Below are 21,098 nucleotides of genomic sequence, written 5' to 3'. Positions count from 1 at the left end.
CTCTGCTCTATTCTGCTGGTATCGGCTGCTTTTTTCCATAGTATTTATAGCGGTGGTAGATAGATAGCAGCTGTTTGGTAGGGCTGGTAGATGTTAAAAGCAGACAACAGCTGTAAGACCTAGTGAAGGGTGATGAGACAGGCAGAGGAAGGATGACCTACATCCTGTGGAACAATAATGTCCTACTATGGAAAGCAGAAAAGCAACTGCACAGGATATTAGCCAGGAGAAGCTCCTCCCCCTCATGGAAAAGCCATCAATGGTTGCATTAGAATTACTTTATTAAAGATTAACTAAAGCCCAAAATGACCTTTTTTTATCTGGGGGAAACAAATTCTTGATATATTGTGGTTAAACTGTTGACATTTTCGTCAAAGTGGTAAAATGTAGAGCTTTTTTTGTGTGTTTAAAAATGTAAAAGTGACTGCCCTCAATGGGCTGAAACTATCATACCCTAAAAGTGAGTTGTTTTTTTTGTAAAAATCAAAAAAATTGCAAATTTTAGTCAAAAATATTCTACTACGACATCACATCCAAAACAAGCTCACACAATTATCATAGACACGTTCCCTGCAATTCATATATTTCCTGTATCAACAATATTATGATTCGTCGCTGAGGCGGAAATAGGAAGCGGAAGTAGCGTACTAAACATAACGATAAACAAATATTTCCTCTGGCAGTCTACAAGTGAAATATAAATAGTCTTCATTAGGGCTGGGCGATATGCCTGAAAAAAGTATCACGATATAAATGTTTCATATCAGTCAATATTGCGAACTATTAATTCGTTTTTTTTACCAACTCAAAATAAGGACCAGAATTAAAAAAAAAAAAAAAAAAAAAAAAATTTCTAACATTTAAAAGAGGTCAACAAAACTATGGAAAAAAAACAAAAAAAAACCACCAAAAACATAAATAAAAAACTGTTACATGTACAAATAATGACATTAAATAAATGCATAATCAAAGAAAATGTGTAACACATTTTGTAAATAATAAATCAGGGCACACCTGAGGTAGAAATAACATCTCTGGCATGAAGCAAACAGCAGGGTATGTAATTGTTAAATATTATGGGGGTAATTTTGATATTTATTTCCTCATTTGTAATTTTTTCTAAATAAAAAACAAACAAAAAAAGGCACATGAAAAGGAAAAATAACTCCAATAGTGTTCTTACTGTTTATTATAACCACTGCTGCTGAATCTTGTTTATTTTAATAATGAGTTACATAAAGCTACGGTTGATAAATATCACTCTGATTTCCTGCAATTAAACCAGATCAGGCTTGACGATTTAATCATTAATCTACTGTATCGTTATCGTTTTATTGCCTAGTTGCCTAACATACATCAGTGATTAATATATTCTCTAAAATAAGAATCCTCATCACTAAATCTGGCTATTTTAAATCTATATAATAAATCTGTAATTTTAATGTATATTTTCAACCTGTTCATGCAGATTTTAATAATAAGGATTTATTTTAGTAAAAGAACATGTGACTTCTTTTTTTCTTTCTGGTGTTGATGTGTATAATTATGCCCCAGAAATGAAACAAACTCAAAGCACTGTAAACAGGAATATTCCTTTAAAGACAATTCCTCAATATCTGAAAATAAGTCAAATTCAGGGACACAGTAGGTGTATTTTTATGGTTTTGTTAGAATCTTTTTAGCTTCTGGTTTGTTTGTAAGTTTTAACTATTCTCTCACACACACAAACATATGCACACGAGCACATGAGCAAACAGAAGCTTAGGCCTATCTTTACAAAGCAGACAAATGTGTGCTTTTCAGAGCGTGCGACTAAAGTTGAATAAGTAATGACTTGAAAATGTAACTTTTATTCATTTTGATGTAGATATCAGCAAAATCACCCCATGTGGTTTGTCCATAACGCGTTTTTTTTTTTTTTTTTTTGTGTTGTGTCTATTTTCTAGAAGTAAAGTAAAAGCTGTGTTTTTTTCTCTTCCACATTGACTTTCTCAAACCAATTATTGAGCTATTTGTAATCTGAACGACACTTGTAGTCATAATGTGGCCAGAATGTTCTATGATGATCATCTTCATATCAAACGTTTGGCTCCTTCCCACAGCGGCCGTCCTCTGGAGTCACTCGGGGGTAATGCACCATCTGTCAGCCATGTTGTTCCAGACCAAATGAAAAGTGTTTGCTGTTATAGTGAGCAAAGACCATTGGCTGTTCACACATACTAAACATGTCGACGCTGAGGCGCAATCGGCACTTATGACATTTACATGTCGTTAAAAACAGGTGATCTGCATAACGTAGATTCTTACATCGCATCCGTGGAAAGAACTTTCATATGTGGGGTCAATATTTTCTGAATTAAAATACTTATTTGTCGTTTCTATTTGTCAAAAGCTAAATTCTAGGAGAAAAAAAAAAGTCTCTGCAGTTGCCAGATATTTGTGATATTAAAATGGTGACACCACATGGTAAAGGTTGAGAACCACTGTACCATAGTGTATTATCCATTACAGATTCTAAACTATTATCTCAGTAATTTTGTTAAATATAAAGCAGAATAAATCTAACATGTGCTGATGACATACACACACAGAAATGCAGCAAAAAACAAAAGGAAGTCAGATGTAAACTTCATTTTAAAGAAGACAACGTCATATATATATATATATATATATATATATATATATATATATATATATATATATATATATGTTGTTTTTTCCCAGCCTTATTTATATATATATTCTAGCAGATGCCATACAAGGCACACCCTGGACAGCATACCAGTGTTTTGCAGTAATAGAAAAAAAAGTCAATCACAGTCACTCACCTGTTCACTCCTACAGACTATCTTTGGAAGGAAACTGATGTGTCCAGTGGAAACCCAACTGCACATGCTCAGTGAGAACTAGCGCTAGGGAAGGTGTTTTAAATAAACCCATTGTGCTGTGGAAACCATGGCAAGCACAAAAACCTTTCCAAGGCATCCAATAAATCTATTTTTCCTAGTTATTTGTTTCACTGCTGCACCACTGGCATGAGCATAAACCAACAGGAAGCTTTTATTACATTTCCAAATGCTATATTCATTGTTATGATACAAACTTTAAATTAGAAATATCTTTGCACTGCAGCACTGGGAAACTTTTCTTTTTTTTTTAAGTAGCATTAACTTAGATTTTTAGAAATAATATTCAATCACATTATTAAAGAAAGTTTAATACCTTGTTCAATCTGTGCACCACTGATCCCAGCATGTCTTTCTATTTGTTTTGTGCTTTTATCTAATTTAACTTTTCATTCCCGACAAATAAATGAATGAATTTTAGGCAAAGTGAGCGTTGTTTACTTTATCACAGACTTTCTTTACCTCAGCCTCTTAGCCTTGACCCCTGAGGGACAGTACGCCGAGTTAGCGGTTTGCCTAATTAATTTACAAAAGGTTTATTGTTGCATCGCATTAAAAAAAAAGCGTGTGATTATGTTAACAATCAATGATTTAACAAAAGATGTGCTCAATACTTCTACTTATATTACTTTCTACAAAAGAGTGTTTATCAATTTAACATATTATGTAATACCTTCATACATGTGCTCAAAAGGAAATATAAGTTAGTTACATTTAATCAGTGGTGGGTAGTAACAAAGTAATTTTATTTTTGAGTTTTTGTATTTTACTTATTTGGGGGGATACTTATTGCTTTCACTACACTACATCTGACAGACAAATATTGTACTTTATACCAGTGGTTCTCCAACTTTTTTGGCTCAAGTACCCCCATTTCTCTTCTTTCTGAATCCAAGTACGCCCTTTGTCAGACTACATTTTACCCAGAATTCTGTGAAAAAAGCAACTATAGAGCATAACGTTGGATGAATGAGTGACAAAACACATTTTAAAGAATCAGATTTTGTAAATAAGTGGAATTAAACAGTATTTAAATAGAATTATTCCTACAGTTGTTATCATTTCCAGTCTCTTTCTGGTTTAACTCTTCTAATCAAGATCATTTCCATCATCATTATTATGATTATCATTTTTAACTAAAAATAAACAACATAAAACCCCCCTATTTGTAATGCTTTTATTCGTTAATTTTCCGCACTCTCCCTCAAGTACCCCCTGTAGGGCCATTGCGTAGCCCTCGGGGTACACGTACCCCTGTTTGAGAAACACTGCTTTATATAACGGTTGGTTCCGACCAAGTCATTTGATTAGACAACAGAGACATACAGGCTTTCTAATAATCATTAATTAACCTTAAATCAGTTGGTAAATATCTTAGATTGTGGCAAACGTTACACATCAAAGATGGACATAAATAACATTTGATCGAAATTATGAACGATCATCAGACTGAGAGGAGGACAAACCAGGTGTGCTGATATGAAATGATACAAAGTAGCAGTAAAGAAGCTAACTTGTGTGTATGAAATGTTTATTTGTTGCCTGGCATTGATTGTTTGATAAAACGCACTTGTATTACTGTTGTATAAAAGCAATATCACACTCGAGGTTGGCATCAGCAAACTGTTGTATTCATTGCATGGAAGTTAGTGAACGGAGACTTTATGTACTTATTTGTGTAATGTTGAGCCTATTGAACAGTGAACAGTGGTGATTTACTTGGTTTTATGTGCTTTCTACACAAACCTAAATGTCATGGTACTTAATTAAACACCACAATGTTATTCCGTTGTAATTGTAAACCTTTAACAAATTGTCCGTCATCATTTTCTTAATTGCACATATGGTGATTAAAATGATGTTCTAAATTTTTAATTACTTTCAATACAGACTGTACATACTTTAGGAATTTCACTTATGTAATATGACTGAGCTGCTTTTACTGGAGTAGTTCTCGACAAGGAGTATCTGTACTTCCGCTCAAATAATGAAGTTGAGTGTACTTTATGTATCTATTCCAGAGTAGATAGAGATGATCGCTCATACAGTACATGCAGGACTAATGGCTACAAGCATTTTGTGATTAGTGAGAGAACCATTAAGGCTCCTCCACAGTTCTTTACCTCTCTAAGGAGTCTTTGGTTAAGGACTTTGTTAATAACTCAAACACGATTGTATATGTACGAATCAAGTGGCTGCAGTTAAACCACTGCACAACGTCTCATGAATATATTTATGTAGTACTGTAGTTGCAGATCAGGTGTCCAAGGACTAAACAGAAGTAAGCATTAATTTGTCAGGAACACTCAACTTTCAATGGAATAAAAAGCCAGTTAATAATTAATACGCCAAGGTGTGAAAGCAGCTGTCGTAGCTACAGGGCGAGCGCAGGATCTACTGTAACACCCAAATAAAACCCACCTTTTCTAACCATACATAACACATACATATTCATTTTTAACATTTTAGGAAAAAATGATAAAGATGATATTAAAGATTAATTAGAGAAAAATATTAAATAAAATGACGCATCCATCCAGCATACAGTATTTGCGGTCCCTGTCTATTGAGAGCAACACCTAACGAATAAACCTCAGGGTATACTATGATTATTGCAGTGTAATGACTTGATAAAGCCCGGTTTTCCTGAATAGGATATCTTCTCCTTTGTAAAGCTTTGTTGTCATTTAATTATGTGAGATATTCACATTTTTATTGAATCAAAACAGGAGTGACTCACTGAAGGAAAGTGTATCGCGTAGCATTTTAGTAGCTTCTAAATGGAAACCCTTAGGAGTTTGGAAAAATAATAAATCAGCATGATTGAAGCCATGAAAGCATTTAAGCATAATGTGGTTTTTATTTGGATGTTTGGTTGTGCACTGTGCTGCAAAAAGAGGCTGACACTGACACTGTTGCTAATTCTAAGCTGCAGGAAGGACTCGTGATGGACTGATGAGGTTCTCTAACTATTCATTATCTGACCGTGGGAGGTCTACTTGTGTTTGTGCGTCAGGGTGGAGAAAGGGTTTCAATCTGAGGCTGAACATAGCAGTGGACTGGAAAATTAACCAGCAACTTTATGTTTTGATTTACTAATAATTAATGCAATGAAAAACTGGTTTTACATAGTTTTGATTTATCTAAGGTTTATTTTATTTTATTTTTTTCAAAACTCTTTTTATTACACATTTTTGGAACTCAATTAAGAAATATTTTGTTTAGTACTTACATGCAATAAAACAAAAACAAAACAAAAAAACTACAAGATCAAGGACAAACCAAAAAAGTCAATAACAACAGTAGCAATGACAGTAATAGTGGGAATAATAGCAACAGTAGTGTTAAAAAAAAATAGTCAAGCAGAGAAATATATACTGTCTCCTTTAAAATGAAATTTACATCTGACTTCCTTTTGGTTTTTGCGCCCTGGGTTAATAGGAGTTTCCTCAACATATAGAAATGTGCTCCCATTTTTCTTTTGTACTCATTTGGTTCACTCACACAGCTGGCTATAAATTACCTGTCATCAGCTGATCTAAGATGGATGGAATCATTTCCCAGCATTGCTCTTGCACTGGTCCTGCTTGTGTGTGAGTTTTTAGACGCATTATAAAACTGCTTAAAGTGCACTTCCTAAAGTACTCTTCAAGCCCACTTTTCATCATTTGGTTTATCTAATAGGCAAGCAAGGAATTCAAAGTATATCGCCAATGGATGGTAAGAAAGGTGAGCAATGACAGATGTGTTGGACAGAAAAACTAAGCTGAGATTGGTTATTTAGTTTACAGTCAAACCACTTTGGACTATTATAAGGACACAAAGAAAACCAGAGGAGTTAACGAGGCAAAAAGCTTGGATTGTTTAAAGGGTCCATGTTAAGCTAAACCAACTTTTCTGTGCTTTAAACATCATAAAGTGCTATTAGGGCTTCATACACATGTCCAAAGTGTTTTTTTTCATTGATTCCGTCAATCGTTAGTTAAAGGGTGATTTGCTCCTTTCTTACTGCAGGGCGAGCCCAACACCTCGCTCTAATTTGATGACGCATTCCCACTTTGATGACAAATTTGACACGGCAACTGAGCTAGAGAAGCCACGCCTCCAGGAAGCTCTCTGCCGTGATTGACATGTAAACAGACACGCCCACATACGTGAGCATTTCAGCGTCCTTCACGCAGTGCTGTGTATGTATTTTCTACAGTCTGTGTATGTACCGATGAACGCCCCACACCCACGCTCTGTCTCATGTTTATAAAGCAGCATGAGATCGACTACGGAGTGGATGGGAGAAGGGGAGGTCGTCCTCTGGCCCTACATCATCATGTGGGGAGGAGTAATTCAGTGTCCCGTCTATAGACACGCCCACACATGAATATGCATCAGTAGGTGCAAATCAGCCTGTTTGTGTGGCGTTGCTCAGAAAGTGACTTTTCAGAGGCTAAAACTCTGGAAAACAGGGGATTTTGGGAAAATAAACCTCAAATACTATGTTTTTGGGGTTCTTAGAACAAATGGAGATGGGTGAAAAATAGCATAATATGGGAGCTTTAAATTCCAAGTTTGTCTTTGACCTTGTTTTTTCATGACTTTTCTTGCAGTTATTGGAAATGTTGATGCAGGATGACAAGGTTAAAAACTGCAGCACAATCAAGCAGTCACTGTTTGAAGTCATGACAGGATGTAAAGTTGTCAATACACCAGTGAATGTCTAGAGAGTGCTCAGCAACGGGTGCGTAATGGATGTCCTGTCACTGCACTCACTGTGGTTAACATCATCAGTGACACTTTGTCTTCAGGGCATTTTATATCCCCGAGTTGCCGTCCCTGATAAGGTCAAACAACACATTACATGTTGTGTACATAAATCCACAGTCAGGGATTGTTCTGCTCCGAGTTTCTTCCTCTGACACGATGTTGAAGAGAAAGTCAGAAGCAGATCCGGACCGTGTTGAGGATTGAGCCCTCAGCTGAGGAAAGATTCTTTCAAAAAAAGTTTGCGAGACGTGCAGGCATCAAAAAAGCCATCAGGCTGTCACGGAAAGTGTGTTTTGAAGAACAGGTTTGTTTTTTTCTTCTCTCTATCGAGCCTTATGCATGCAGTTTTTACAGAAATCTCAAGCTGTGTGAAGGATGTCGTTCCTGGTAGCTTCACTTCACAGCTCCTCAGTCTGTCCTATGAGGTCCTTTGTTTGAATGTTTAGAAAAAAAAGCACTAGAGTTTAACTCTGTGTACAGAAGCAAATCAAAATTTGGCAGCTTTATGCTTTATGACTTGGGTTTTCCAATGACTCATGGCATTATGACAATAATAAAAATGTAATGATTTACTAATCTGCAGCTTCTTATTGATTATTAATCTGCATTTGCATGCTAAATGAGACCTAGCTGCCATGCAAGGTGCCAATTCTTCTTTGGAAATGTATCCATCACGGTAGTTGGAAGACAACCCACTCCTGAGATAATGCCACTTTAGTCTTCTCTGAATGTGTCTTAGAATAGAGAGAGATTAGGCAATGCAGCTAATTTTTCCACATGATTGCTTTAAAACTGTAACTTCATTAAAAGTCAGACAGCTTACAGACAAAAAGCTGCTTTATACACATCACATTAAGAATTTTCCTACAATGTACCAAAAGTAACTCATTTTAGACCATACGTAGCCACTTAACACACTATTTCTTTTCCAAAATGGAGCAGGTTCAAAGATCCTATCAACAAACATGACGGCCTAATACTTACAGTTAAAAAAAACTTTCAATTTCAAGTCACATTTATTATTAAGTGCAAAGTATTCGATAAAAAAAAAAAAACATTTAAAAAAAACCAAAACTCAATAAAAGGTCAACTTAATCATTACATTCATTGTCATTTTTACTCTTTGTCGAATCATTCTTTGGGCCAGCATGAATGTTCTGCTGGGCCAAATCTGGGCCCCACACCTTTTGTTTGACACATAAGTTAGGGTCAACATTTTATTTAATTTTTTTTTAATCTATTATTATATCCTGAAGTCAAGTCTCCATTTTGGTCTGTTTTAAAGGCATTGCTTTATTTGTAATAGCTATAAAAACTGAAACAAATAAATATAAAAAATAATAAGACTATGCATGCCCCAAATCTAAAACTCCAAATAATTCACCTCTGTTTAATTTGAAATTTAAGTTTTATGTGCCTTGCTGGGAAAAAAGTTAAGGGACCATAAATCCAGACATTTATTCATTTTTTTTTTTTATTTTTTTTTTTATGTACGTACAGTTGGCTCTTGGTTGGTACAAATGGCTTCTCGCTTTTTTCCTTACAAGAATAAATTTTGCTGCCATATTGATCAAATGACAAAGCAGGATTCCTGGCACCGCAGACTTTAGGCTTTCCTGCTCACACACACAAATCAGCTGCATGCTATGTGTTGTTTTAAATCAGGGGAATGCATTTGGTGAAGAAAGTGTGAGGTGCTGTTGCTAAAGTGGTGGGCTATGAAAAAACAACAGGTGTGAGCTTGTGGAGGAGATGATGAAAGTCTATGACGCAGTGTGATGCAGTCAACCGTTTTTGATCTGTCTAGTTTGATTTTTTTTTTTTTTTTTTTGGTCATATTTTGTCAATATTTTTATATAAAACAAAGATGTGTTTAAAAATATACATGTATTTTTTTTATTTTTTTTTATTTTGTAAAGTCATAATGAGTGGGGGGCTGAATGACTAATGGAAGCGCCTCTCATTTCACCTACTAGTGGTCTGAAGTGGAGACCGGCTGCAACCATTTTCACTGATTTCGTGGGGGTGTCATCACTTCTGCGGTGATTTTAATGTAAACACTTTCACTACCTTAAACGACAAAACCCTAAATAAAATAATGTTTGGCTATATAATAACGGAAATAGTTCTTATGAGGCCAATTCTTATTGAAGAAATGCAAAAAAGAGTCTGCGACGTTATTCATTTGTTTTCCACTTTTGTGTCAGACCCCCCCCCCCCCCCTCGCTCACAGCAGCGCAGAGGAACAGAGTATCAATCTGATGCTGTCCACCGTTTCCAGGGTGAAAATTCCCCTCTGGAAACGGCAAAAACCTGCTAATTTACACATTTTGGGAAGAAAATTCCATCTTTAAGGCGATAAAAGACACGGAAAATTGGATTGTCAAAAGGGAAAAAACTAAAAATCGAGTTTTTGTCGGGAATTTTGAGAGGAAGTCGCGCGCGGGGGGAAGCATACAGGTAAATATGGATGTGTGTCTGAGGTTTACATGGAGGGGTAATGGTGGTGGTTGGTGTTGAGTTGCCAGTATCTATCTGCGTAAATCGAATCAATCAGCACCGGTGTGCTTGGACAGCGCATCCGCGCGTCCCCCCTTTCCTCCTCCTCCTCTTCCTCCTCCTCCTCCTTCGTGTCCCTGCTCTCTCGCTGTCCTCCTGTGTAGCCATCAGTTCATATTAATAAATAATCCCGGTAGCCGCACCGCAGCGATGCCGACGGGTCCGGTGGAGCCACCGCTGGAATGAAGAAGAAGAAGAAGCCTCTAACTGCCTCTCTGCCTCCCGCCTCACAGGAACGATTCTTGGGGAGCCTGGTCTGCGAAAGGATGTAAAACGGTGCTCACAGATGCATCGCACACAAAATGCTTATGTGATCGTGTGTCTACCTTCGCCATTTTGGCTCAGCAACCAAGAGAAATAGTAAGTGGGCTATTGATTCGCTCTCCTGTGTGGGTTTTATAGGCTAATGTTGAGGGAGGGGGGGTGAATGTGAGGAATGTTGGTAAGAATGGTAATTGAATCTTTGCTATGCTAATTCTGTTAAATAGTTATTCAGTGTGAGTGTGTGGTGGTGGTGGTGGTGGGGGGGGGGTGATGAGGTTGATTTTGATCATAGATTTAGCTAACCGTGCGTGTGCTAGCTTGCACAGAGAGAGGGAGTATCCTCATCCATTTTACAGGATGCTATCTGATTTTGTTTACATTTTTTTTTAGTGACAGTAAAGATATTATGACTATTGAAGGAAAAAAATATATACAGTTGAACTAAAACTATCAGAATATATTGATATTTTCGTCTCATATAATTTCGTCACGTGGGACGAAATCCAATCAAGAAGTCATGTGATCACGTGGTGTCACATGAACTCAGTGTATTTACACACTTTAATACAATCCAATACCAGGTTGATCAATGGGAATTCAAACTTTCTGTGTTTTAGTGGATTATACCTGTAACAGATTTAGTCGACTAAAATCTTAATGTGATTTACTCGACGAAATCTATAATATAACTGAAAAAGGCCCAATGGCTACTTTTTGACTAAAACTAAGTTGTATTTTAGTCAAAAGGCTCAACTAAATGAACACTGATCTTGTTCTGTTTGTTTCTCCATTAGTGAACTGTAACTACACTGTAAACTTCACTGTTAAAACATGCCCAACAAGTGTTTAAAGAAGAAGAAACAGAAAAGAATCATGATTTATAAAGGAAAACCTACACCAGAGAGGGCAACTTTTATCCCCAGTGAGGGCCACACAATGTGATTGTGTACTTTAAAACTTATTGTGTATTTTTTTTTTTTTTTTAAATATTGTATATTCTTGTTGTTTTTTGTGTTTTTGAAATCATAACGTTCTATATTATCCTGGCATTATATGTATTTTTTGTCATTTCGTTTGTTATTGGAGCCATTTTGTGTATTTTGTTTTCATTTTTTTTTTTTTTTTTTAATTTTTGTGTATTTTAGATTTAATGTTTTTTTGGGAGTTATTTTGTCTGTTTTTACAGCCATTGTGCATATTTTTGGTGTGTTTTGGAAGTAAATCTGTTTTTTCCGGTCATTTTTGTATATTTATGTTGTGGTTTTGTGTGTTTTTGTTGTCATTTTGTATATGTTTCTGTTATATTTGGGAATTTACTTTTAAGGGCTGAACAAAATTAGATGACTAAGGGCCACATGTGTCCCCCCAGGCTACCAGTTGTTTATGCCTGACCTCCACCTATTAGTTACTGGCCTGTACACAATTTCCTTATAACTAAAAACACATTTCCTTATAGGCCTCATAAGTTATGAATAAGAAACACTATATATTTTTTTAAATTTTACTAACTAATATAGGTATACAAAACCTCAACATTTTACATTATATTGTATTACAGTTAGGGACTAAATCAAAGAAACTGCCCAGGGTAGGGCATTTGAGCTTAATTTGATGCACTTCAGTGGTTTTCTTGTAACAACTTTGTCAGGTTGATTATTAGAAGTTAAAGTTTTACAGATGATGTAAACAACCACCAAGCTCATGCATTGGTCTCAAACCTCACTGCAGACCATACAGACATTTTCTCTGAAAAAAACACGTTACTTTCTCACTGACTGTTTTGTCTGGTTTGTCTCTGTTTCCACAGACCATGGAGTACTCAGGGGTCCCATCTGTGACACTGATAGTTGGCTGCAGCTTGTCTTGCCTTGCCTTGATGACATTGGCAGTGATCTATGCTATATTATGGAGGTAATTGTTTTTGTTGAATAAATCCTGATTGTTTTTTTTTTTTTTAGACATTTACTTAAAATCAATGTTTCTGTACCAAACATTACTTACAAACTAAAATGAATATATGAATTTGACTTCTTATCTTTGTTTTCTAGATATATTCGATCTGAAAGATCCATCATCCTGCTCAACTTCTGCCTATCCATAATCTGTTCCAATATTCTAATCCTTGTTGGACAGACGCAGACCCACAATGTAGTAAGTATTTATTTTTTTTTTTTTACACTTTTTTCATCACACAAATGACACTCTCTGGTGTTCTAGTGTTTGTTGAATGTGGTGTAAAGAAATGGTGATTTGCTGTCATTCAGAAGACTATTTACTGTCGCCTTGTCTGGATTTTACAAAGCTCATCAAATCGCCTTTGTTCAACTCATTTTTGGTTAAATTTGGACAGTAGTTTTTCATTTAAAAACAGCTGAAATTTCCCTAAATAATATTATCATAACCTTTTATATGACTAAATACATACTGTATACCTATAAGTAGTATTTTAATTTACTTTTAATTTGATAAAGAAAAGGCTTAAATTATTCACAAGTTAATGTGCTTTATTTACATAAATAAACCGTGCTAGACAAAGACACAGGAAATCCCTCTCATTCCCAAACATGGTCATGTGCATTTTAAAAATGTGGCATTTAACAGCATTATATATGCTTTACTAATTGAAACTAAATACTTTATGATGCCTCTAAGAAATTAAGAGGCACCGTTTCCTTTTTTTTATATACTGTATATATTAAAATAACCTCAGTGAGTTAGAGCAACAACAGTGGCAGTATTTAACTGTGGTTAAAACTTTAAATTGTGAGTCCAAAAGGGAAACTAAAAAACTTAAACTGATAGGAAGTTCAGATCCCTTAGCGCTGAAATGCTTAAGCATGCAGCACAGCCGTAGTTTGAACATGACAGTGCATTCATTAACAAGTCAGACTAGCTGAGAAGTGAAGAAAATCCAACAGAGCGAGAGAAGGAAAGCAGACTTATTGCACCTCAGGATTCATGGAGTACTGGTTAATATTAGGCTATTCACAAAATGCCTGCAGCACTTCTTGTGTTTAATAAGCATTGCGTGTCACTGAAATCATACAAAGCTACTTTGAAGAGATATGAGACTTGTTTGGAAGTCAATAAAAGCAGTTTTTTTTTTTTTTTAATCATTTAAGGCAAGACTCAAGAAGGGGAAAAAAAACGATAAAAGTAATGGGTGACTGCTTCCAGCAAAAAATATCACTTCCTTTTCCCATTATTGTAACTGACCAATAAAAAAATGGCTAATGTAAAAGATAGTTTGGCAAAAGTAGTTTGGATTTACAAGCTGGCCTCCCAGATGTCCTTCTCAGTCACTTGGCAATACTTCACTATAACACATTGCCCGATTACACGTATTTTATTGTGCAACAATTTTTTCCTGGTGTCCCTTTACCTTCACAAAACACTGAAGTATTTCCTAAATGTCATTATTTCTGACAGTGTCGATTTATTAGTCTGGTTGATTAACAAGCCAGCGTTTCAGTATTTGGAGCTGTCCATGGTGCTGCTCAGCTGTCGTAGGTTTTTACAAAAACTCTATTTTTCCACTAAATCAGAGACAGGAAACTACAAAAGCGTTTGTGCTGCTATGCTATCATTGATTGCAATACAATAAAACAACCACATTTTATTTTATTTTTAATTTTGTTTTGCCTGAAAAATATGTATCAACTGACAAAACAAAGCATTTGAGTTGAGGACTTCTATTCAATTCATTTCAACTTTATTTATATATTGCAAATTACAACAATAGTCATCTCAAAGCGCCATTAATGCAAATACAATTTATTTATAAAATGACACAGAGCATCCGGACTTGATAAGATCACTTTTCCTCCCACGCACCATTTGACATAAAGCAGTGATATGAATATGGGAGACAGTAGTTATTTTCTTTACAGAGTATTCTTGAGGACACATAGTCACAGTGCAACAATCGATGGTAATGAAGAAATTGCAAGAAAATCACGTGATACATTTCTATATCGATCTCAGGGGTTCAAAGTTTCTCTGTTTATTCACAGGATTTAACACAGCCTGAGATGAAACACTGAACAAAAACTCTATAAAGTTAAAGTTTAATGCCGTTTAAAAGTCTGACAAATCAGCAGGGCCTTTTATTTTTATCTAATTAAATACACTTCCATAACCTACCTACTGTACTCTGTTTTTACATTTTCCTCCTAATAAAGTTTATCTCACCCTTAATTCCTCTGGGAGGGCTGATGATGGTTATAATTATGCTTTATAATATATTTATAATAACTGCAAAAGATTTCACTACATGTATCGTCAACCCCTTAAATGACAAATGCAGACATGGAAAAAAGATACAAGATATTTAGTGCCAGCCTATCAGAAGACGATTAATACCAACTGGACTTTCTTTCCCTAGTTCTTATATGAAATATCCACCAAGATTAGTCGCTTGATAGAAAATCTGATGAAATATTTAACATTTTTCAACTTATATCTTGATAGAGATTTAGATACATTTTGACCTGCTTGTGACTAATTTGTTGTATATGCACATATACATGTCTTTGAGTATTTTATTTTGTTCATTTATTTTTATTTTTAAAAAGTTTATTATAAACCAACTTTGAGTAAAGCCTAATGGAGAAACCCAGGGTACTATTGCAGTGAACACATGTCAAAATACACAAATGTGTTTTTAACCAAAGTGTGGCCAGATAAAGACTGACTCTCCTTAACCACTCTTACTCTCTGAAACCACAATTTAGCACCACACACAGGCAGTTGTTGTGACCTTAAGGACTACCATTAATCTTATATGCATTAAAAGTAAGATAATCCTCTAGCGTCATTATAATAAACACATTTTATTACGTCCCTCCTGTTATAGCCTACAATTGCTCAGTTTCAGAGCACCCATGCTCCAATAAATATTTCCGAGAATGGAAACAGTTGCTGTTGGGAACCAAAGTCAGACCTGATAGGAACTACTGATTAGCAACATTATGATTCAACTACCTACATTCACACTTCACACAAAGTCCCTTCAGGCTTTTAATGAGATAATTCTGTAAGTAAAAGCTGAATGAATGTATAATCACACACTGGCTATGTTTAAAAAAGGCTCAAAGTAATGTCTGTCTTAATTAGGAAACATTTTAGCACCTTTCAGTTTGAGTTATTCTTCATTATAATCTAAAGTAAACGCACAAAGAAAGCACTAGTTTAATTACACCAGTGAAAGTCATGTCGTAAAGCTTCACTGCCATATGGATAAAACACTCAGGTCAATTTATCCAGTGATATTAGCTGTTTGGTTTTCATTAGAATCCTTGTTCTCATAGTATTTGACTTTAATGTTTGATCAGAGATGTACCCGAGCCCAGAGCTGGAGCAGTAGGCCAACAAGAGAGGAAAACATAGTCCCTGTGTGGGTTTAATTGCCACACTGCCTGACAGTGCCTTCCTTGTTTTTTTCCCTTCCTTCTCCTATAAGAAGTGCAAATAATTGGCTCCACTGTTTGTGGATTCAGAGTTGGTTATCATCTTATAGAAATCATCGCTTTGTTGTGGAGGTGTCCTCTGGGAGCAGGAAGGAAGTCAGTGAGTCACCTTTGTCCGCCTGTGTGCATTTCCTTTGTCCCCTTTTTTTATTTCTCTTGTGTAACAAGCAAAGGAAAACACACAGATTTGGTTTTGCCAAAGAAAAAAGTTAGTTGAGACAAAGGTGACGTTTCAGTAAGATGTTGATATAAAAAAGCATATGAATACTTAATAGGTGGGCGCTGACAAACTAAAGGTTCATTAAACAAAGCAGACTTGAGATTTTGTGTGCACTTTAATTTACGGACACAGGAGGTAAAATCTGATGAAGTCTCTGAATGCTGCATGTGTTTGTGAAGTTGTATTAATATAGTAGGACTTTCAATATTTCATGGAAAACAGAGGGAAATAAATGATTTCACGTTCTGAAACGAAAAAATCAATCTGAACCATTTCTCTTATTTAAAACTTGGCCCCGAAATGCCTGACATGCATTTTTAGGGACAATCTCTAAAATGTCCAGCTCCACTTACAATCCTGTTCAAAGTTTCTCGCTATGTGTAACAGATCAAGTAGTGATCGTGTTATCCTGTGACTGAAAATAAACGCCTAGCTTCATTGGAAATGTGTGAGTTTAATGTGTTGTGATGAACATGATGTTCATTTTACCTGGTGACACGTCACAGCAGAAGCATCTACAATCAAACGGCTGTGTTCGGTTTCACGCAAGAAAAGTGGCGGTAATTAAATGTTTCACAAATAATGTTTTGGGACATATCACACATTTCCACAGCATTTTTCCCATTAAATGGGTGACTGAGGGTCTAGCAGCGTTGCTAATGTCACACTTATGATGTATTCCTGTGTGATTTCAGTGTAACAATCCCAATTTTGGAAATAACCTAAAGCATATAAGATGTAAAATGAATAACACTAGTTGACTCCGTTATCCTTATTCTATTTGGCATTTTTGATACGATTTCAGGAACTTTAACAGCCAGTAAAGTCAACTAAACAGGGAAATGGAAACAGAAAGGTGGCTTGTGGAAATTGCCCCTTAAACAGAATTTGGGAATTTTTGCAATGGAAAATTGAAGGCTCTACTAAGCTACCATGCATACTTACAATTATGAAAATGACTTCAACAATTGTACAGTATACATCAGTTCGCTAAAAAATACAAGACTAGCATCTGTGTACAGTGTTTTTTATAGCAGTGTGACCCTATACAGTGAGTAAGTAATAATGGATTGTTTCATTGTTGTTGTTTTTTTATACATTTTTTTATATATATATATATATATATATAAATATTTGTTTGAATCGTACATGATTGTTTTTCTGGTACACACTAGATTATTCATGCACCAAAGCTGCATTAGCTATGTTTCTGAGCAATGCATTATTTTTAGTACACAAAGCGCGACCTACCTTATAATGTAATGCAGAAAGAACCGATTTGATTTATCATTCCGTCTATTTGAAGGTTAGACTGTGTAAGGACATCAATGCTGTATAAACAAAGGAAAGGAAAAATGAATCTATCGATCAAGTCTACAAACAAGATTCTACTTATTGTGAATGGATGTAATTATATATAGAGGTTAACTTATATGAAGGTTAAGTTATATAGAGCTCACTCACAGTTGGAAAAAAAATCATTGCATTTTATTTCACTTCTTTCTTCTGTTACATACTGTATATTGCCTCCTAAACCACCACAGGCAGCACTGATACGACTTCATGTTCCAGGTATGTTAATGTCCTCCGCCTGAGCGCGCCCCGTATAAATCACATGACTTCCTTAGTTATTATATCAACAGCCTCTCTTTGCACACAAACTCACAGCACGAAAATTAAAGTAAGGTATTGCTTCCGGATTATTTTGTTGACTAAGCGGAATGACTAGGACTGAAAATGTCAATAATGTGTCACCGAAAGATGATAAATAATGGATGACAGTGGAAATAAAAATCTATGTTGGTTTCAGGAAAGCAATAACAGCACAAACTAAAAAAGAAGAAGTAGAGAAAGGGATGCTTTGCTTCAGTCAGTGTGATTATTTAGTCTTAAACCATTTTAAGGAGTCTGGTCTTTTTTTGTCGGCCATGGTTGAACTGGTTAGATGCGTTACCCATCACTGCCTTCCCCATGTCGTGTTGTATCACCTCTGCAATGTTATACCGTGGTCCCTTTTTCTGTGCCTCTGTTTCCATGGATACAAACACAGTGTGCTCAACATCTTTCGGCATTTGCTTTTCTAAAGGGCATCGTGAACTCAAGGTTTCAACCTGTTTTTGAAAATGTTTTGGTGATGATAACGTCACGTTCCGCCTTTTCCTTTTTTTTTTTCTCCAGGCACTTTTTCTTTTTGTTGAGTAATGAGGTCGGATGATAGCGGCATTCAGGTCAATCGGGAAACACAACACTTGCATTGTTTCAGGAAACAAGGCTGGCACTCTTTTCAGCACCTTGGACAGCACACGAGCAACAGCAGCATTTGAAGTAGCTTTGGGTGGAGGCAGAAAAGCAATATAGGAACCGAGTGTGACAGTGTTTCAACCCTTTTCCCCTCTGAACAAAATCAGCTTGGTAAATACTAAATACTAAATACTAAATACTACTTGGTTTTTACTATCATATGAGATTTATCTCTTCATGATAAGCAGCACAGCATTTACGTTTTCCATATAATAGTCACATTCTAAATAAAATGTTTGGCGTTTTTTTTTATCCCAGAGAAAGGAAATAGAAGGCTAAATTAAATAAAATGTCAGAGTGGATACTAATACAAACTTCCGAAACAAAATGTTTGCTAAGTGTGCACCAAAATATGCATTGAACTTTACAAAAACAAATAAATGTAATATTTATTCACACTGCTCTCAAAAATTGTTTTTCACTACAGTATTATTACAGAGAATAATCCAAGCCACAGCAGCAGAAACATGTTAAAAATATCACAAACTAAATTTACCGACAACAAATGACTAATGTGAAAGTGTTGTTGACTTAGAGCACCAGTGCAGCACAGTTACGTCAGCTCAGTACCATCAACATTTGTTTCCTTTTGCTTTTTTCCACAAACTACGTCAAAGGATTCTCCAAGTTCAATAAAAAAAACTGATATCAAGAAAACTAGTAATATCCAATGGATGAAGCACCTGAACACACCACATACTTTTCTGTCGTAATCCACTTTTCTGTCATTAATATGTCCCTCTGTTGAAAAACGCACGTGGTAATGCAGGATTAGTGTCTCGTGCAAACCCCATGAACGCTGCAGGGGATGGAGGGTTTTCCTCAGATGGGATGTGAAGTTTATGGCAGAGCTCACAGTGTGGTGTGGAAACCCCAGGAAGAGATGATTCACTTCAATCTTCTCCCTTTTTGTACAGTATTACTCAGATTACCACAGCTTCACACAAGCAAACAATCTGAACCAATCCAAACCCTAATCCTCCCCTCTCTCCAAAACGTCAGTGTGCAATGACAAGATTCTTAAAGCTACTGCTTTACTGCTAATCCTTCTCTAAACAATCCCATTTGGCGACGTCTCTCACAGAAACAAGGACGGACAAGCTAATGAAGCTGAAAAGTGTTGCCATGTTGTCAAGCCTGGGTTCAGTTCATGGGTTTGAAGTTGCATTCTGAAGCATTTAAGTCAAGTGTTGTTGTGGTCTTCCCCCCCCCCTTTTTACACTTGACCTCAGGTTATGGGCCCCCAGGTTGGATCTCCAGCATACTAATAAAGGTTATGCACAGAAATGCCACGCCATGGCTTTCCAATAATTCTCGCAAGTTCTTTTTTTTTAAATAACAAGTTATGGTTTCATTTGTTCAGACAACAATTTTTCAGGAAATTGACTTTGATCTCTTGACATGTTTTGCCTGTCAACTGCCAGTCTTCCTCAGTGGCATCTGCTGATCGCTTTGATGTTTCCTTGACTTCCACATAATAATTCCAGCAAGTTCTTTTTGAATAATATGTTATGGTTTCATTTATTTAGACAACTGTTTTTCAGGAAATTGACTTTGATCTCCTGACATGTTTCAACTGTCAACTGCCAGTCTTCTTCAGTGGCATCTGCTGATCGCTTTGATGTTTCCTTGACTTTCACGTAATAATTTCCGCAAGTTCGTTCTTGTCTTCTTTTTAGATAATATGTTAAGGTTAAAGAACCTGCTGGAATTATTTCGCGGAAGTCAAGGAAGCATCAAAGCAATCAGCAGACGCCACTGAGGAAGACTGGCAGATGACAGTCAAAACATGTCAGGAGATCAAAGTCCATTTCCTGAAAAATAGTTGTTTGAATCAATGAAACCTTAACATACCATGGCTTTCCGTGTCAGCTCGCCAGGCTCTGATATTAAGTGCTATTGCCTCTTCTGTCGCCGTGGTTACAACTAATACTTTGTTTCATTCACTGCATTCACTTTGTTGTTGGAATGCAAAAAAAAAAGCAATAAAGCAACAATTTTACAGCATTTTTACAAGTTTGAGGTTTATAGTGATTAACCAATTTCTATTCCATCAACAGGGCGTGTGCATCATGACGACAGCCTTTCTGCACTTCTTCTTCTTGGCATCGTTCTGCTGGGTCCTGACAGAGGCCTGGCAGTCCTACATGGCAGTGACAGGAAAAGTCAGGACTCGTCTCATTCGGAAGCGCTTTCTTTGTCTGGGCTGGGGTGAGTAAGCGTTGCGTATTGCATGCAACTCCTCCATTATTATCTCCCAGCAACACAATACCACTACCATTTAATAACTGTGCATTTTCTTTGATTGCTCATGTCATGATGTCCGTCGGGTGGCTCAGTCCTCATCTCGTCAGGGTCTTTGATGTTATGCTTTTGTGCATCGCGAAGTGTGTAGTAAACTGATCAGCCTCATGCATTAGAAAGGAAGAGTACTGCTGTAACTCAATAGCACGATGCATTGAGTTGACATTCTTTTTTTTAAGTAGAATTGAAATTGCGTGTGGAAGTACTGCATTTGACGTATCCGCTGTCGTACCAAAAAAAATGAAAAAAGCCATTATTTGTCACAAACAAGACACGAGTAGAAAATGCAACTAGTCTTGTTAAAGATTTCAATGACAT

At 36.1% G+C, this 21,098-nt stretch overlaps 1 protein-coding gene across 10 annotated transcripts in view; it reads left to right on the top strand.

Annotated features, from left to right (window-relative positions):
• The window catches only part of adgrb3 (adhesion G protein-coupled receptor B3), a 142,177-nt gene that overhangs the window by 105,689 nt on the left and 15,390 nt on the right, over positions 1-21,098 (top strand). For all 10 annotated transcript variants that reach the window (XM_028467984.1, XM_028467980.1, XM_028467979.1 and 7 more), the window contains 4 exons: positions 10,457-10,583; positions 12,295-12,398; positions 12,536-12,638; positions 20,537-20,687. In XM_028467984.1, coding sequence (XP_028323785.1) covers positions 10,457-10,583; positions 12,295-12,398; positions 12,536-12,638; positions 20,537-20,687 — 485 coding nt within the window. The remainder of the gene's footprint in view (positions 1-10,456; positions 10,584-12,294; positions 12,399-12,535; positions 12,639-20,536; positions 20,688-21,098) is intronic.

This window comes from Gouania willdenowi, chromosome 15, assembly GCF_900634775.1.
Source record: "Gouania willdenowi chromosome 15, fGouWil2.1, whole genome shotgun sequence".
NCBI classification, from domain to species: domain Eukaryota; kingdom Metazoa; phylum Chordata; class Actinopteri; order Blenniiformes; family Gobiesocidae; genus Gouania; species Gouania willdenowi.
The sequence above is the reverse complement of the archived record's forward strand: the minus strand, read 5'-3'. Positions and strand labels throughout refer to the sequence as shown.